The sequence below is a fragment of the Ovis aries genome, chromosome 14, assembly GCF_016772045.2.
Source record: "Ovis aries strain OAR_USU_Benz2616 breed Rambouillet chromosome 14, ARS-UI_Ramb_v3.0, whole genome shotgun sequence".
Taxonomy (NCBI): Eukaryota; Metazoa; Chordata; class Mammalia; order Artiodactyla; family Bovidae; genus Ovis; species Ovis aries.
In genome coordinates, this window is record NC_056067.1 from 7,464,465 (window position 1) to 7,484,251 (window position 19,787).

The following is a 19,787-nucleotide window of genomic DNA, read 5'->3' on the forward strand; positions in this document are numbered from 1 at the left end:
ATTAGTCTTCAAGTTGTTCATCACCTTCAGGTTAGTTCAGTTCAGTTGCTCAGTCGTGTCCGACTCTTTGCGACCCCATGAATCGCAGCACGCCAGGCCTCCCTGTCCATCACCAGTTCCCGGAGTTCACCCAGACTCAGGTCCATCGAGTCAGTGATGCCATCCAGCCATCTCATCCTCTGTCGTCCCCTTCTCCTCCTGCCCCCAATCCCTCCCAGCATCAAAGTCTTTTCCAATGAGTCAACTCTTCGCATGAGGTAGCCAAAGTACTGGAGCTTCAGCTTTAGCATCATTCCTTCCAAAGAAATCCCAGGGCTGATCTCCTTCAGAATGGACTGGTTGGATCTCCTTGCAGTCCAAGGGACTCTCAAGAGTCTTCTCCAACACCACAGTTCAAAAGCATCAGTTCTTGGGCGCTCAGCTTTCTTCACAGTCCAACTCTCACATCCATACATGACCACTGGAAAAACCATAGCCTTGACTAGGCAGACCTTAGTCGGCCAAGTAATGTCTCTGCTTTTGAATATGCTCTCTAGGTTGGTCATAACTTTTCTTCCAAGGAGTAAGCGTCTTTTAATTTCATGGCTGCAGTCACCATCTGCAGTGATTTTGGAGCCCCCCCCCAAAAATAAAGTCTGACACTGTTTCCACTCTTTCCCCATCTATTTCCCATGAAGTGATGGGACCATATGCCATGATCTTCGTTTTCTGAATGTTGAGCTTTAAGCCAACTTTTTCACTCTCCTCTTTCATTTTCATCAAGAGGCTTTTTAGTTCCTCTTCACTTTCTGCCATAAGGGTGGTGTCATCTGCATATCTGAGATTATTGAGATTTCTCCCGGCAATCTTGATTCCAGCTTGTGTTTCTTCCAGTCCAGCGTTTCTCATGATGTACTCTGTATATAATTGAAATAAGCAGGGTGACAATATACAGCCTTGACGTACTCTTTTTCTGATTTGGAAACAGTCTGTTGTTCCATGTCCAGTTCTAACTGTTGCTTCCTGGCCTGCATACAGATTTCTCAAGAGGCAGGTCAGGTGGTCTGGTATTCCCATCTCTTTCAGAATTTCCCACAGTTTATTGTGATCCACACAGTCAAAGGCTTTGGCATAGTCAATAAAGCAGAAATAGATGTTTTTCTTGAACTCTCTTTTTCCATCACCTTAGGGGAAAAAAAAAGTATCAAGTCTGCCAAGGTTTACCAAGAGTTTACCAAAGAAGGCCTGCACCTCATTATGAGGAGGGCAGTGAACTCAATTAAAAATGAGACTTGAACTGAACGTGTATTTCATGAAAGAGGAGCCACGTGTGGCCACGGACCTGTGAAGAGATGTTCAGCACCTGGGTGGTGAGGAAAGATGGGTCACAACCACATCAGAGACCACACTTCACTCACCAACGGGCAGGATTAGGAACTGGGACAGAGACGAGTGTCATAGAGTTTGTGGGTCCACACCAGATGAGGCCGAAAACTGCTCCAGCTACTGGGCAGAATAATTGAGTATTAGTTCATACTTTGGAAAAGAATTTAGCTTAATTCTACCCTCAGGGATAAACCCAAGAGAAATTCTTCAGCATATCACAAAAGGAGACACACACAAGAATACCTAGCAGTACAGTGCCCAGTACCCCAAGCCCAGTCCAATACCCACAGCCCAGGGGCCCATCAACAGGAAAGCGGCATATTATACAGCAAAAAAAAAAAGGAAAAGTGTGATACTCAGCCAGATGAATGGCTCAGCAATATAACAGTAAATGAAAACAGCCCCAGAAGATTACAGACAGCATGAAACACTCTTATAAAATCAAAAACTTTAAACGGGAAACTTGAATACAGCATTTGGTTTAATAGTTACTTCAGATGAGGAAGGAGGGAAATGAACTGATGGGGAGGATGATTTGGTTAGAAGCAGGTTATTGTCGAGGTCCTAGCTTTTGTTTTGGGTGGTGGATGTGTGGGGTCCTTGTTACATCATTGAAAATAGCTGGATAATTAAATACAGGGAAAAAAAAGCCTAAAGGGCCTGGGGTTCCCCAGGTGAAATAGAGACCCTTACTCACATGCCCTTAGTGCTTTGGTTGTCTGTTTCACTTGTTTTTTAAGAGGAAGCACTGAACCCTTGAACAAGTACTTTGCAGTTGAAAGTCATAGAACATATGTTGCTCCAAAGTTAACAAGCCAAATGTTCTAGATAGGATTCATATATCGATAAGTATCATTTACTTTGTAGAGTATTTAGTGCATAAATATTTCTAGCTATTTCTGTTCTTTCATAGAAATTTTACATTTTTTTCCCTTTCTTAGGACAAAGTTAAACTATAATCCTCCAAAAGATGATGGATCAACCTATAAGATTGAACTTGAAGGGATATCGGTAATGGTTATGAGAGAGATCCTGGATTACATCTTCAGTGGGCAGGTATGCTGAGACCCAGAGGAAGGACTGAGTAGACCCTCAGGCTCAGGGTGAGGCCGAGCAGCCCCGTCCCCTCCATCTTGCATCACCGCGGGCTTGACTGGTGTCTCCTGCCCCACGCAGCACCCGAGTGCTTTCTTCCGGGGTCTGCCCTTGAAAGAAAAGCAGGCTAATTTACCCAGATCCCAGGCTTTGTCTCTCCCGTTCTGAGCGCCACCTTCCAGTCTGAGACGTGCACACATGGGATGCCCCTCACTGCTGGCTGCTGGTGTTTAAGCCTCTATTCCAGTCTTGCCCTGGACCCACACTCTCAGGGAGCTCGTTCCGTCTCCATGGCATGGACCCGGGAGCCTCTGTGGGTGGTGGGGCTTATTCTCTAGAGGTGAAAACTTCAAGACTCAGGTGACGGGCACCTGCCTTGTGTTCTCAATGCTTCGGTCCTGTCCCCCCTCATTCTTTCCTGCTCATTTCCCTTTACTCTCTGTACCCACTTACATTTCTGGGAATTTCATGAAACCCAAGGAAGGAAGTGATCAGTGGCTAGGGACCCTTTCCTTTTCTCTGCCCTCCTCTGTCCCCCCGTGCCCCGCTATTCATGTGGCTTAAAGGGCAGCACGAAGACTCAACGATCTGGTTCTCTGCCCTCCTCTGTCCCCCGTGCCCCACCATTCATGTGGTTTAAAGGGTAGCATGAAGACTTAACAATCTGGGTTTGAATTAGGAGGATGCTGATGTATTTTATGCCTGGTTATGCAAGAGTGCATTTTCGCTCTGCTCCTCTTGAGGGTGCGTGGCCTGCTCTCTCTCTCTCCTTCCTTCTCCTCATTCTTCTGATTTTCCTTCTGTAAATGCTCTGTCTCCTGCATAAGTATTCTGAGTGCACTCCTTACTTTTCTCTCAACGTTCATTCTGTCCAGAATCACACTCGGTGACCATCATCCTCTTTGAAGCTTTCTATTTCATTTCACGATGTTACCACTTTCTCGTTTCTCTAAACGCTAGGTGGTGAGTGTGTGGAAGTAAGGTTATGTGTATGATTATTTAAAATAAATGCACTTAGTTTGGGGATAGCCCTTAAAATATTGGCGATGCTCTGTAGCATCACAAAACCAGACATAGGACCCAGCTCTTACCGAACTTGTAAAATCAGTTCAGCGACAGGTTAGAAGCCAGCTAGAGCATATTCATGTTCAAGCTTGCATTTGAAACTTGGAGCCCTTACTTACCTGTGGTACCAAACGTGTGCATCTCAAACCGTGGTAAAGTGTTTCTTGCCGCTCTTCACTATGCAATCCCTCCTTCACGTTTCCTTGTGGAGTGGACCGTTTGTGATCATGGCAGTATTTTAGGGGCCTATGTCTTTATGTTGCCTCACCATGGCATAGAAAAACTGTGAAGGGGGTGGGAAGAAGCATCAGTAAGAAAACTGAAGAAAATTAAGGGAAAGCAGATGTCCGCAGTGGAATTTGGGGGGATTTATTCCAGAAGGTAGCTTTGAGACCAAATGGTATCTTTCACACCGAGTGTGGTGTTTGGTGTCCCGAAGGCAGCCGCTCAGGCAGCGTGGCTGTCCCTTTCTTCAGGGGGCCCACATGGTGTCTTTCGAATGCCGTGTGGCAAAAGGAGGGACCCTTATTTACTTGGAGGAAAGATTTCCATTAGTTGAAGTGCTTGCATTTATAGAAACCCCTTTCCGTCTACCGTGGAATTGCAGAGCTTGCGACTTCCTGATAAGCTTTTCCGTCATTTAAGGCTTTCCTCCGAGTTAAGCATGAGCACCATGGACAGTTCACTCAGAAGGGCTGTTGGTGGTTCATGTGGGTAGAGCGAGGGAAGGACTGGGAGAAGCTGACCAGCCACGCACGGTCTGTGTCGTCCCCAGGTACCTTGGGGCCCTCTGTCTGCTCTTGAAAGCAAAGCTGAGCTGAGTGAAATCAGCCAGACTTCAGTCGCCTTTGACCTCCCCCAGTGGAGCTCCCGTGTGGTCTGGCCTGCTAGATTAGCGGTGTGGGTCCCAGACACCCACTCTGAGATGCAGACTGTCCCCTGTGCCCTTCCAGATCCGGCTGAGCGAGGACACCATCCAGGACGTGGTGCAGGCGGCAGACCTGCTGCTGCTGACGGACCTCAAGGCGCTGTGCTGCGAGTTCCTGGAGGGCTGCATCGCCGCCGAGAACTGCATCGGCATCCGGGACTTCGCGCTCCACTACTGCCTGCCCCACGTGCGCTACCTGGCCACCGAGTACCTGGAGACCCACTTCCGAGACGTCAGCAGCACCGAGGAGTTCCTCGAGCTGAGTCCTCAGAAGCTGAAGGAGGTGATTTCCCTCGAGAAGCTGAACGTTGGCAACGAGAGATATGTGTTTGAAGCGGTCATCCGGTGGATCGCGCACGATACAGAGCTAAGAAAGGTGCCTTGTAGCATGCCCTGACTTTGGCATTCCACTCACTCATCCGTGTTTGTCTGTTCTCCACCCCAGTTTTACATGTTTTCTCTTTTTCCTCCAACTTGAGAAACGTACAGAGTGGTGATCTAAACCACGACCTATTAAACATCTTCCCATAGGCTCTCAAAAGTGGTTGTTTTTTTTCAGATCTGTCCACCAGAGTGAGTGTAACTCATCATATAGCATTGAAAATATTAACACTTTAAAGTGACTTGACATCCTTCGAATGTTGTTTTTAATGGGAAATGTGTTAGAGGATATCAGGTTTGAGATCGTTAACACATTCAGGGAGGGTGCTTTAACCTTTACATAACAGGGCTTTGAATCTCGTGTGTATGTTCTAGAGGCTAGCTCCAAAATAAATATATTAAATTTTGGAGAGGCTTTCAAAATGTGTAATTGCGTTGTTACTTGTTCTTGGTAATCCTTGGTTTACATGTCACTGACCAGCTTGTAGTGTTTAAATTCTGTGGGCCCATAAGCTGTGCCCCTTGGAGACTGCATGCTTAGCCTCAGCTTGGTTGGCACAGTTAGTGTTCTGGTTTCCACGCCGGTGGGTGGGGTAGCTTAGGAAAGAGGAAAGGAGAGCTTCCACCTTGACAACACCACTGAAACAGCTTCTCTGTGACCCTCTTCTTGCCTTAAAGTGATGAGGGTGTCAAAGGTGGAGTGGCTGCTGGGAAAGAAAAGGCAGTTCCTCATCCTTTGGTTAATCCCAGCTTAATGCTGTTAAGGACTGCTGGCCTTTACTACTCAGGGTATAGACAAGTGGACCTTAAAATGATGATTCCAAAGCCCAGAAAAACTAGTCGCCTTACATATGTAGAGTCCTGTATTCATTTGGTTCAAATTTAATGATTGAGCATGAAAGGCATGTAATTCATATTATACATGTTAGATCATTTTTAGTAGTAATTCCTGAAGAAATGATTACATAGTTGTCACGACTTTTGTTTTTGGAACTTGGGCTTTTTCAGATTTTTCTCATAACTAATGTTGGTGCATTTTCATTATCTAGTTGACGTATTGTGTCAAGCTCTTTCTGTAACTAATATTTGTATAAATGGAGTATAACTCATAGCACATCCAAGTTAGTGAGGTAAAGTAAATCATAGCAGAGTTCTCGTAGGTTTTCCTGTTGCAGTGGGAACCCTGTAGGGTGTAATGGAAGCTTCTTAAAACTTTGCAGTGATCCAGCAAGTATGAATCTGAAGTGATGCTATTTTAAGTTAAACTTTTGTTTATTGAGGCCAGAGGAAGTAGAAAGGAAAGGGGCCGCCTCACACATTCAAACAGCACTGGCCCTTACTCCTTGCCTGTTGATCATCTGACTCGTCAACAGTTGTCGTTTTCTATGAGTCGGAAAATGTGCCTTCTAAATGCACACTCTCCCTTTCTCTTCCCCGTGCTTTCCGCCCTGCTCTGCAGGTCCACATGAAGGATGTCATGTCAGCACTGTGGGTTTCAGGGTTGGACTCGAGCTACTTACGGGAGCAGATGCTCAACGAGCCCTTGGTCCGCGAGATCGTCAAGGAGTGCAGCAACATCCCCCTCAGCCAGCCGCAGCAGGGGGAGGCCATGCTGGCCAGCTTCAAGCCCCGCGGCTACTCGGAGTGCATCGTGACCGTGGGCGGAGAGGAGAGAGTGTAAGTGTGGCCTTGAGCCGTGGTCTAAGTAAGGGAAGAGAGATTTCCGTGTGCACAGGAACTCAGGACAGTTCTCAGTGTCTAAAGCCTAAATAGCAATCGATTTGTTTTTGGCTTAATGTTTGAAACATTCTTGAGAGCAGTAAACTTGTGGTTATTCTAAGCAGAATATAAACATATTAGCTACTAACTGATCGTCTGCCTCCTCTTAGCTCACGGAAGCCAACGGCAGCGATGCGATGTATGTGCCCCCTTTACGACCCCAATCGGCAGCTGTGGATCGAACTGGCCCCTCTAAGCATGCCGAGAATCAACCACGGGGTCCTCTCAGCAGGTACTGTGCCCTCATCTGCTTCACTTAAACACAAGATCGAGGGAGACATAATTTCAGTGCTGTGCAGGATGGCTCAGAACCTCTTAAAGATACTGCCCCTCTATGGGGACGTGTTCAGCGCAGCTCTAGCTTTCAAGACTGTGGTAAGAAGAGTGTCTTCTGACCAGTCCTTACTGTTCCCAAGTCTTAACTATGCAGCTATTTTTAAGACGTCACTAGCGGAGCATTTTCATTGGCTGACTTAACTGCTGGAAGAGCAGAGCCGAGTGACTCTTACCACCCACTGGCCAGACGATCACGTCTGAGAACCAGACTTCTTTGAGCCATGCTTGTGCCCCAACTTGGAGAGCCCAGCAGTCCAGAGTTAAAGCGTGTAACACACATCCAAAGTAAGAGTGTCGTATAAGAGCAGGCATTTCATAGGAGACTCGAGAAAATATTACCTAAATTAGTTCTAGCTTAAAGTTACTTTACTGTAGAAAGAATGTTTTGGTTAACCTTTGCAAGTTTGGAGCGTTACTGGAAGTTCTCACTACCTTGCTGGCGTCATCCCGCCGGTACCATTTCACTTCGTTCCAGCTATTGTCAGCAGTCTTCCTGGAACTCTTTCGTAGCCTCTGTTTGCCCACTAACAGTACGTTAACATTTTTAAGCTCTCCCACATTGTACTGTATTGTAGATATGGCTAAAGCTGTGGAATAGAAATGAAGCTATAGGTTCCACGATTATGGACGTTTTCATCAACAGTAGTCAGCTGAATGGAGTGGTGTAGGCAACGGAACATGGGTCTGATTTCTCTGTTCTTTTTCTCACACTTACTTTCCTTAAATTTTCCCCCCATAATGTGTATAGTTGTACATAATTTTCACACATGCACACTTACCACAAAGGTTCTTGTATCACTAACTTTCAGGTTTCCTAGAGGGGTGGTTGTTTCAGAAACTTGAAACAGTGAGGAGAGGAATTGTTTCCAATCATGTTGACCAAAGTTGTGAAATGACTGAGTAGTTCCTATATGTCCAGCCTATTCCATGTTTCTTCTTTTCCTGCCTTTTTTCAAAAAACACTTGATCGACTTTTTTTGTCATTCAACTTTTTCCCTCTCTACCAGATTAGAAGTTATATCCTATGTCTCTGTCCCTTTGAAAGTTACATTAGCATCCTCAGCCTGTATTGTTAACAAAGTCCAGAGTTAATCAGTACATTTATACTCTATATTTTTCATCTTCCACAGTTTTACAGTATTAAAATATGTGGTTATTTACAAGTAAATATTTACATGTATGTGTGTTTTGTTAATCTATGTTATATACACACCTATAGGTAGTATTCATTTAGATTTATCCACATATTTACCAACTTCTTTGTTTTTTCCCTCTTACTCCTCAAACTTTCCATCTGGGATCATTTTCCTTCTCTCTGAAGTTCATCCTTCTGAATTTAACATGGTCTAATAATGGCAAACTCTAAGATTTGTCTAAAGATGTCATTATTTTGCCTTCATCCTTAAAGGATATGTTTGCCGGGTATAGAATTTTAGGTTGGCCTCTATTATTGTCCAGCACACTGAAGATATTTTTCTTCTGGCCTCTGTTATTCCTAGTTGTTGTCAGTTGTCAGATATAAAACTCTCTCTTTTCTCTGGACTATGTTTAAGTTTTCTGTTGTTTTTTGTCTTTTTTCCCTGTCATTTCAGTATTAGGTGAACATTTTATTTGAAATTTTACCATATTGGGGGATTGTTGGGCATCTTGACTCTGAAGGTTGGCCTATCATCAAATCTCGAAAATTTTTATTTATTATGTCTTCGAATGTTGTCCTTGCTCATTCTCCTCTGTCCCTCTGCTTTTGGAGGTCAGATTAAACATGGCTAGACCTTTTTACTCCATTCCCTGCCTTCCGCCCTCTTTTTGTTTTGTTTTCTTTGTGATGAATCCGCCATTGAATCCTTCCATTGAATGTTTTATTCAATCTATTTCAGCTTTTTTTTCCCCTCTAGAATTTTCTTTTTTTCAAACCTGCTATGTCCATCCCTCCATATAGAGTTATCTTTAAATAACATAGTGAGCATTTCTGTTTTATCATCTCTCTTATTACTCTGATATTTGAAATTTGCAGTCTTTTTCTAGATTATTTCCTGTTGTCTGTTTCTACTGCTTCATCTTCATAGATTCTAGTTCCTTTGTATACCTGAGTATCTTCGGCTGGGTGCTGATCATTTTATTAAAAATTATTTGTGGGAAAACTTTAATGATTTAAAATCTTAGAATGTTAGATTCTAAAACTTAGATAAAGGTAGTGTCTTCCATAGAAGTTTTGCATTTGTTTCTGCCAGTTGCCTAAAAACACTAATTTGTAATTACTGTAAATCAAATTCAAATTTTGAGATTTCCTAGATAAGCAAGGATATTTAAATTTGGCTTCTCATTCTGGTTGGCCTTCATCCTGAGGGTTAGAACTTCGAAGAGGCTTTCCTGCCAGAAACCACACTCTCTGTGGGCCTGGGATGTAGACTTCTATCTTCTTCATGCCTTCAAAGCCATTAAGAGAAAGCTTGCGTTTTTCCCACATTGCTAATACCCTCAGACCAAAGTGGCTTCCATGCATGGTGACCTCTCCAGCCTCCATTTCCCTTCGGTTTTACCAGTGTCTCTTTGGCTGTTTCTCCTTTAAGAAAACTATTTTATTTTAAGATATGGCTGGGGAACAGAATAGACAAACTGAGATAATTTGAGTCATCTGATGACTGGATGGGTGGGGTCAGTTTCCCTTTTAAGCCACAGAGAAGTGGGAATCTGCTCAGAGATTCTGAGTGAAGTGAAACGGTCGGGGTGACTGACAGATTAACTGTGTCATCAAGGGTTGAGTGAAGTGTGACGAAGATCTTGAGTCCCTTGTCATCAGAGAAGGTGCCTCCACGTACTGTCTGACCTCACGGCATTTGCATTCGCCTGGGCGTGGGTATTGAAAACTTACGCTTCAGCTTTCTTGTGTGTCTCCTTTGATTTTTTCAGAAGGGTTTTTGTTTGTATTTGGGGGCCAAGATGAAAACAAGCAGACCCTGAGCTCAGGAGAAAAGTATGACCCAGATGCGAACATGTGGACCGCGTTGCCGCCGATGAACGAGGTAGATAGAGCATTGCTTCTTTCTGTTTGACGTTTTGTTTCACCCCCGGTAGCACTTCGGTTTGCTTCTGCCTTTGAGTGTAATGACCGAGACCCCTGCCTGGCGTGCCTGTGCCCTCCACCCCACCTCCTGGAAACACACTTGCTTCAGTCCTTTGCCAGGTACCCGCGTGGCACGCTGCCCGCCTCCTTCTCAGCAAGGCCTCCCCGCTGTCCCTCAGCTCCCCTTTCGCCTCCCTTGCTTTCTTTCTCTTCATACCGCATCACCCCTCCTCACACACTGGGCCTTTTAAGTTGTTCGCACAGACTTCTGGATGGCAGGGGCCTCTGAGTGGTCAGTGTTGTGAGTGGGTGAGTGTCGCCCTTCGGGCAGCCTTCGTGCAGGCCCATACGCACCACCCCACCACCACCACGGGCGGGCCTGTTGCTGGGGCTCTTACACAATTTCACACGTCAGCTGGGAGCCGCTACTACCCATGCTGAACAAAAATCAGTTTATGGAATCGGGCGGTAATCGTTCTTTCTCGTCATGAGCTGACTTCAGCGAAAGGTGAGGATTTTACCCTGGAGTCCACCTCGCGTGAAATTCCCTTGTTCCGGGAAATTCCTGGACTTGGGTTCTCTGTCTCTTGTGATAGGAGAGTGAGCTTCTGGGGAAAGCAGAACTGTTTGAGAGACACAGTTCTGAGTCTTGTATTTCTTTGCAGGAATGTAATGAAAACCTGTCATTTGTATTAAATGTATGATTATCAGCTTTCAATATGATAGTCGGCCTTTTGTCTACAAAGCTCTTTAATGTTTTTTCAGGCAAGACATAATTTTGGAATTGTGGAGATAGATGGCATGCTGTACGTTTTAGGAGGAGAAGATGGTGAAAAAGAGCTAATTTCCATGGAATGTTATGATATTTATTCTAAAACCTGGACAAAGCAACCTGATTTGACCATGGTTAGAAAGGTGAGAACTATACCTCGTGATGACTAATTCACACGCTGAATTTTAAAGTTAGTTTCTTCATTGCTCACAGATGCATTTTAATGCAATTGATAGTGTTAAAGCATTAACATTAAAGAAGTCTGTCTTTGCTGGTAGCTTCTTGCCTTCACTATTGCCAGTCACATACCAAGCTGGGGAGCTGTGTGAGAGAGTTCGCAGGGGGCGGTGGGCTCTGGGCAGCGCTGTTGCGTCTGTGGCCCATACCTGATGAATGCTCCATGATGGCGCTAACCTAGGCAGGAACCCGATCTCCCAAACCTGTTTTCTGAATCGTCGTGCACGCTTGGGAGGAAACTTTAATCCATTGATCCAGAGGTAAAGAACTGCCATTGGTTTCTGAGAAGAATGAAGACTAAGGGCTCCCATTAGCTGTTCAGGGCTTGATCTGTATTTCTGTTCCCTGGTGGAGACAGGCATTTCATCATCAGGCCAGCGCCTTTCTAGCGCCCTGGGTATTTCACACCTTGGTACTGGGACTCACTGGTAATATGATCGCTCCCTGTGTGTGTGCCCTTCCAGCTGACTTAATTTGGGGCAAGAGTTGAGTGACATCATTCTCTGTGGACTCTGCGTCCTGGACTCTTCAAATAGTGGTGAAAGAAGAGAGCTTGGAAAGCTCCTTTAAAAGCAAGGCCTGTGTGCTTATCTCACTTAGAGGAGTAGTGTTAGGTGGCGCTAATCCTTCCCTGAGGACAGTATGTGTGCTACCCATGCTCTTCCCATTTTTGAAAGCCTCCGTCAGGCCCTTTTCCAAACATCTCCCAGGGTTCCAGCCAAGCTGGTGTTGACTCAGCCAACTTTTAATGATAAGCGTTGCCTCCCCCACTGCTTCCTCCTTCCAGATTGGCTGCTATGCAGCTATGAAGAAGAAAATCTATGCCATGGGTGGAGGATCCTATGGGAAACTCTTCGAGTCTGTGGAATGCTATGACCCCCGGACCCAGCAGTGGACCGCCATCTGTCCCCTGAAAGAGAGGAGGTGAGAGAATGGGGATGTGGGCTGCGCAGAGCCCCCTTCGCCTGGCTTTCACGTCTCCCTTCTTTTAAACGGATCTTTTATTTGACTTGCCATTTGGTTCATGTAACGCTAAATGAATAATCCACACCCTGAAAAAGGAAGACTCATGTATTTGTGAAACACTGAATGTCACAGAGCTAAAACAAGCAAAAGAGGAATTAGGGAATCAAGTCCTGAGATATACTGATGAATCCAATGCTTAGTATGAATATGTTGCGTGGCCTTTCAGGTTTGGAGCGGTGGCCTGTGGAGTCGCCATGGAATTGTATGTGTTTGGGGGAGTCAGAAGTCGCGAGGACATCCAGGGGGGCGAGATGGTAACTTGCAAGTCGGAGTTCTACCACGATGAGTTTAAAAGGTATTTATGAATGGTTTCATGTGGCTTCTGCAGCTTTCTCTTTATGCTTTCAAAGGCGTGTCTTCATTTAGTTTTGCTTTCAAATCATGTCACTGAACTTAGCTATTTATGTCTAATGCATGCCGGATATTTATTTAGTGACTTCAGAAGTCTTGGTAACTCATAGGAAAGCCAGAGAAAAATGTTTCTCGAGTGCAGAGCAGTACTTGATGCTTTTGATAGCTTTTAGGAGAAAGTTTAAACTCCTTAACTTAGCAGATATGGCCTTTTGTGATATGACCTGTGTGTACTCTTTCTGCCACTGTGCAACCCAGGTGCTTCACTTGAGTCCCACTGGGTGATATTTTCCCTCCACAGCATGGTATCATTGTCCCAGCTCTGTGCTTTCATACTTTTCCTTTTGCCTAAAACTTCCCTTCTCACATTTATCCAGTTAATTTGGCTTCTTCAAAACTCAGTTTAATGATCACCACCAAGAGAGAGAAGGCCTTCTCGTGTCTCCCAGTCTTGAGTTAGGCTCCTCAGTCTGTGATCCCATGCCTGTCTTTCTTGGATTGTGACTGTGAACTGACGCTCCTTCAGGGCAAGTCCCAGCTCAGCTTTGGGTCCTAGCTTCTGGCCTCACCCCTGGCCTGTGTCAGACACTCAATAAACATGGTATCAGAGATTCTTAAATCATCTGACGGGCTGCCATACATGTGAGGTGGAGTCGCCAGCATCGGTCCAATCCCCCTCACTTCGCTCCTCTCACCCGTTTTATTATAACCACCGAACAGGATTTTTCTTGCAGTAATATGTTCACATCCTACAGGGAAATTGCGGTGCTAAAGTTAATCTTGTGATAGCATTTCTATCGTGTTGCCAGAAGGGGGTGCCAGAATATAATGTTTAATTTCATATTATTTTAGCGTAAACAATGCACAGTTGCCAAGATTTTAGAAATATGTATGTTATCTATTAATGTATTTTAATTTTATGATGTTTGCATAGCCTATTTGTTTTTTTTCCCTTCAGTTACTGGGGGCAGACAATCTTATGAAAATTTTCTAGACAAAGTGTGAGAGCAATTTGAGAATGCTTGCTACTCTGGTCGGGACAGGGGCAGAATTTCAAAGACTTTTCTATACCTCTCTTCCATAATGTGTTACTGTGAGGGCTGACTGTTCACAGTACAAAGAAGTGTATGAATTTCCTTCCCAAATGAATCTCAAAACAGTTGCCCAAGTTCATTAACAAACAGGGGTCAGTACATTTGGTTTCTGATAAAATATTGATAAAAGCCTTTCTCATAATGACTGAATTACTGTTTGGACAGTGTGAGCTAGAGAGCTGTATCTCACTTGCTGGAATAATCAAGGTTGCTTATGGTTTTACCATTTCCTGTTCCTGTTTTGATTGTATAGGACTTGAAGCTGGCTGTGAAGTTTTCAATCTCCCTTGATATGCTATCGTCATTAGAACCTTAAGATTTCTCTCAGGTTGTCTCCTGTTTATGGAGTATTGAGTAATAAGAGTATTGGGCTTCCCAGATGGCTCAGATGGTAAAGTGTCTGCCTGCAATGCAGGGGACATGGGTTCAATCCCTGGGTCAGGAAGATCCCCTGGAGAAGGAAATGGCAACCCACTCCAGTACTTTTGCCTGGGAAATTCCATGGATGGAGGAGCCTGGGTAGGGCCAGTCCATGGGGTCGCAAAGAGTTGGACATGACTAAGCGACTTTACTTTCACATTTCACTCTCTAAGAGTATTAACTTGCTTTCGTTCGTAATTGTTACACATGACTATTACTTCTTCATTGCTGTTTAAAGTACTTCCCAGTAAAATTCACTTATCTGTAGTTTGCTTATATTCAAGTTCTCAGTGTTTGTTCACAAATAGAATGAAGAAAGCTTGATTTCTGTTGTCAATATATAGGACTCTTGTTTAGATAAAGCTAAACATAAACATACAATACTAAAAAGGAAAAAAAAAAACATACAATACTAAGTGCCTCATTTAACACATTTAATCTTCAAAACAGCCCTCTGAGATACAGGTACTCTTTCATTCCTGTCTTGCATATGAGGAAATCAAAACACAGAGAGGTTGAGTCATGTGCCCCAAAACACACAGACAGCATGTGGCAGAGCTGGCATTTGAACTCGGGCGTCCTGGCCTCAGAGACCACCAGTTCAGATACCACACAATAGTGCCTAAAAAACTTAGTCTTTCCCACGAAAACCTATAGAAGGGGGAAAACATCTGTGAGTAGTTTCTCTCTTTAAAGCTCAGATGTTTCCAAGTGTGTGGTATTTGCATACTTTGGAAGCTGCTGCCAAGTGAACAACCTGCCTTAGATTGAAGACTATTTATTGTTTTAAAGTAATCTCTTGTCTTTCCTGTCTTTGTTCCCTATTTTTAGGTTAAAAGTTTCCTGGAAAAATGCCACATCTTACTATTTTCTGTGTTTCTGACTAAAAGCAAAAGTGTTTGAAGGAAAGCAAAAATTTTTTTAAATTGCCCGTATTTATACCAAGTCACAGTAGCAACTTTGTGTATCCAGAAAGACAGTGTGTCTGTGTCTGCTCTTTGCATCCCTGGTTCTAGGACTGTACTAGACTGGTACTGTCGTCCTCCTGGTGGTCTGTGTTCTGTTTTAAGTCATCTTTGATTCTCTGTTATGCTTCGCATCTCATGAGTTGCCAAATCTTATTTTTTTTAAACTCTATAGTGTTTTTCACACACACCCACCTTTATTTCTCTGCCACAACTCCAGCGAGTTCCCTGTCATACGTGCGGTGTCCTTGGCCTTCTAACCAGTCTCTCTGATACATTTCACCTACTAGTGCTTTTGAAAGATTAGTCTGCCTTTGGTCATTTCGTTCAGATGGAGATTATTCCTAGTTGCCTCCTCCTCGGGGCCCTCCGTGATCTGAGGTTGAGAAGAACATCCGGCCTTTTCCCCTTTCTTCTTTTCCCGTGTTCTGGAGTGCAGCTCACTTCTTACATCCATCCTGTGTCTTGTTGCCTCTGTGCATGTGCTCAGCCCACGTGCCCTCCCCTTCTCGTTTTTAATAAATCAGTTAACTATTCTCTGCAGTCAAGACCTGTCAGCTTCATCTTTTGATGAACGGATACTTGACAGACATCTCTGACCACTGGCCACATCCCCATATGGTTCTCTGACCTGCAGGTCAGGGACCATTACCGGAGCAAGGGTTAAGTGGAAGTTCCCGGAGCGTTCCTCCCCTGCCAAGGTCGAGAACCAGGGGCAGCGGTGCACGCTGAGGAGCATGCAGACCTCAGTGCCACCATCAAAGACTCGCAAGGACAAGGGTGGGGCCCCACCACATCCCCACGTAATTCACTTAGAGTAAGTAGAAAAGTCAGCTGCAGTTTCGAAAATAGCTGTCAGCTTTCCATAAACAGGTGGCCAGGTGGTCACCGACCTAATGATTAACCAGTAGGAGGAGTTAACTGCTAACCTGTGAGAGGAGACTCTGATGAAAGCAGAAATAGCCAAGAAAGAAGTGCAGCTGCAGCCTTTAAGACCGAGGGAAAATGTCCCAGGAAGGAACAAGCTTGGAAGTTTGCTCCCCACCCTGCAGGGCTGGGAGTCACCTCTGTAGAGGAGTGGGTGCAGTGGCCCAGGATACAGCAGAGCCCTGGGCTGCCGGGGCCAGAGCTGGTGTGCGAAGCTGCTTGCTGGCTAGCAGAGCACCTCCCCGCAAGTGAGCACCTCCGGGTCCCCTGCACACTGGAGACGGCAGAGCCGACAACCGACACCAGATAAGAAGCCCTTTCCTCTCCAAGCCTTGCAGTCCCTCCAGCACCCTCTGTTGACAAAGTTTAGCATTGTACTTACCTTCTCAAAGAGCCTGCTCCTATCAGTGTTCATTTTCTCCATTGTGTATTGTTCCGTTGGTTTCTCCTCTTGTCTTATTTCCCTCCTTTTACTTACTCTGGGTTTATTTTGTTTTTCCTTTTCTACCTTCCTCAGGTAGCATATTAGATTTGTAAAATTTCTCCGCCGCAGTCTCCTACCTTTCCATCATAAGCCTATTTTCCTCTTTCACTTACGGAGCATCGTTGTGCTAGCTGTGTCCACATCCCTGCGTGGTAGATACTCCCATCATCCGAGTCATCAGAGTTGGCGTCTGTTAATTGTTTAGTGCCCTGAGAAGTGGCTCTCATTTATCTGGCTCTTCTGTTGAGTACGCCTGGGTAACATCCGGGCTCTGTGAGCAGGACGCTCTTGCGGACCTGAGGTCTCCTCTGGCACTCCAGAGAGGGGCTCCCAGCGCTCTGCAGGCAGTGGGTGTGCTCAGACTTGGTGGAGCCTCAGGTGCAAGCATTCGTGGGTCCAGTGCCCGTGAGACATGAGGTCAGCGATCGCCCGATTTCATTTGCAGGGATAGCTCTTAGTTTTTCCCTTTCCCTGTTTATTAGAGGCAGCTCAGGGGCAGGGGCCAAGTTGTATTCCCAGTCCCACAAACTGCTTGATACCAATCAGCTTTCAGATATTAGAGGAGTCAGATCTTCACTTTATAGCAGCTTGGTCTCTGAGTTGTTCCGTGATCTCGGACAACATCCTGCTTCTGCATTTCTTGGGATTCAAAATAGGGAATGTACCACTCTGTAACAGTCTGGGGAGAGTGTGCATTGGGAAAAAACAGAGCGCTGCTCTTAGTGAAATAATTATACGTGCTCCAGTAGTGAGTGGAGGCCTGGACATTGGTGGTGCTAAAGGGCTTACATACATTTCCTCTAACTGAGGTCTGCTCTGACCTGGCTATGCTTTTAGCTATGAAAGGGAATTGATCAAATTTACTTAAGTGAACATTATTATATAGCAGAGTCTAGTTTGTTTTGTTTTAAAGTAAAAAAACAAAAACCTTTTATCTGGGAATAATTTTAGACCTGTAGAAAAGTAGCAAAAATAGAGTTCCCATAAGCTATTCACCCAGCTTCTCCTGCTGTTAACATCTTACGTGCTGTAGTATTCACCTTGGTACGGTGTTATTAAGTAAACTACAGACTTTATTCGACACCAGTTCATCCACTAATGTCTTTTACCCAAACTGCAGCTGACGTTTCTAGTTGTTCTAAGTGAATTAAGTGGGGATGTGATGGGGCACCACCCTTGTGCTTGGGAGTCTTTGAAGGTTATTGGATGTTTCTACTAGGCTGTCTCTCCACCTGGGCTTGTCTGACGATGTCTTGTGATGAGGCTGAGGCTGTGCGTTGGAGGTGGGGATCCCTCATAAGCGCTTCTGGGCCCTTCTCTGCGTGGTGTCGGGGGAGAGGCGCTTTGTCCCGTCACTGGTGATGCTAATCTTGGTGACTTGGTTAAGGCGCCGTCTGTGGGGTTTCCCCCTGGAAAGTCACTGCTTCCCCCTTTGTAATTCATGAATATCCTGGGAGAGATAATTTGAGAGTATGCAAACATACTGTTTTTCCTTAAAGTTTCCCCACTAATGGAGCGCCCTCGGTGGACTGGCCTCACGGAAGTTAGAGCCATGCTGTTTGCCTCCGGGGGTCTTTCTGCTTCCCTCGTTCCTTCTCCCTCTGTCAGCTGGAATTCTGTAAAGAACACCTGTCCCTTCTCCCTATTTTCTTTAATGGATTCAGCCGTTTATTTATATCGGTATGGACTCACGGATATTCATCTTACTCTCTGAGTTGCCCAGCCAGGACTGTCGTTGACTGAGTTGCTCCAGCTGCGGCCGTCAGGAGCTGCATGCTGGCTCTGTGTCCTCTGACACACCTCACCCTTTTTGAAGCGCTTCCTCCATGGCAGCGCAAGATGGTCCAGGCTCATCTTGTGTTTTCTGTCTCAGCTGTGGAATCAGCCACTTCATGGAGCTTTGGCTCCTTTTCATGGTTATTAAATTGATTTTCAACAGAAGAGCCAAGGCAATTCAGCGGGGAAAGAAATGTCTTTTTAGCAAATGATGCTGGAAAAACTAGCTAGCTATATGCCTAGATATAAGGATAAAAAGGACTTGACTCTTATACCTCACACCATATACCAAAGGTAACTTGAAGTGTATCATAAGACCTAAATGTTAACACTGAAACAATAAAATTTCCAGAAATTTTAATTTAAAAAACTTTCGCAACTTTGGAATAGGCAAAGATTTTTCTAGAAGGACATAGAAAGCGTGAACTATAAAAAGAAAAAAAAAAAGATAAACTGGAATTCACCAAAATTAAAAAACTGCTGTTCTCAAAAGTCCCCATTAAGATAATGAAAAGACAGCCTACATGCTGGGGAAAAGGATCTGTGATACATATATCCAACAAAGGACTTGTAACTGTGAAATAAAAGAGACTCTTAAAATTCAGTAAGACAGAAAACCCAGTTTGAAAAACAAACAGATCTTTGAGCAGACATTTCACCAAAGTAGATACACAAAGTGTCCAGTAAGCACACACATAGCTGCTCAGCACCATTAAAGTGAAAAAAGACCGACAGTACCAAGAGCTGGCAGAAATGCCCAGCAACTGGAATTTTCACGTTGTTGTTCATTGACATGCAAAAGGACACAACACCCTGGAAAACAGTGGGCATTTTCTTATCAAAGGAAATATACCTTTAACCGTATAAACAAGCAACTCCATAGCATAAGCCCACAAAAGAGCTTTGCCCTCTAATGTCCAAAATAGCTTCACTCAAAATAGCCAGACACTGGAAAGTTAGTTAATCCCATAGTAGTGTCAGACTCTGTGATTCCATGGACTGCAGCCTGTCCTGCTCCTCTGTCCATGGGATTTTCCAGGGCAAGAATACTGGAGTGGGTTGCCATTTCCTTCTCCCAGGGATCTTCCCAACCGGGGGATCGAACCCAGGTCTCCCACATTGCAGGCAGACTCTTTACCAGCTGAACCACAAGGGAAGGTTGACACTAGAGGCTGCCCAAATGAACCTGAACAGGTCAATGATTGACAAATTCTGCTACACCAGTGTAGGGCAGTCCTACATAAAATAACAAGAAAGGAGATGATGATGAAGCCACAGCATGGGTGAATCTCAGGAACACTGTGCTGAGGGACAGGAGCACACTGAATAGTGGTCTCTGTGATCCAATACATGCCACCTTCCGGAACAGACACGCCTCAGTCTTCAGTGACAGGAGGGAGATGAGCGTTTCCCCAAGAGGGGCTGTGGGGGTCGTGCCTCCTGTTGGCGGCGCCCCGAGTTTTGTCATCTCAGCCGGCCCAGAGTCACGGGCCATCTTCTTAGCCTCCTTCATCCTGTCCCTCTGTTTTCAGGTGGATCTATCTTAATGACCAGAATCTATGCATCCCGGCCAGTTCGTCTTTCGTGTACGGAGCCGTCCCCATAGGCGCCAGTATCTACGTCATCGGAGATCTCGATACAGGTCAGCGTGTAAGAACGATCTCGCGGGAGCCGTTTCCCGGGCGGGGGGTGGTGCTCAGGGCCCGAGGCGCCCCAGGCACG

The 19,787-nt window shown here is 45.1% G+C and overlaps 1 protein-coding gene across 2 annotated transcripts in view; it reads left to right on the forward strand.

Moving 5' to 3' along the window:
* GAN (gigaxonin) overlaps positions 1–19,787 on the forward strand; it is a 59,043-nt gene that overhangs the window by 26,165 nt on the left and 13,091 nt on the right. Inside the window, exons 2-10 of one of the 2 annotated variants that reach the window (XM_027977657.2) lie at positions 2,307–2,421; positions 4,479–4,829; positions 6,294–6,511; positions 6,724–6,845; positions 9,860–9,972; positions 10,779–10,928; positions 11,810–11,946; positions 12,215–12,343; positions 19,598–19,707. In XM_027977657.2, coding sequence (XP_027833458.1) covers positions 2,307–2,421; positions 4,479–4,829; positions 6,294–6,511; positions 6,724–6,845; positions 9,860–9,972; positions 10,779–10,928; positions 11,810–11,946; positions 12,215–12,343; positions 19,598–19,707 — 1,445 coding nt within the window. The remainder of the gene's footprint in view (positions 1–2,306; positions 2,422–4,478; positions 4,830–6,293; positions 6,512–6,723; positions 6,846–9,859; positions 9,973–10,778; positions 10,929–11,809; positions 11,947–12,214; positions 12,344–19,597; positions 19,708–19,787) is intronic. The other variant, XM_042231485.2, reaches the window with a different exon arrangement.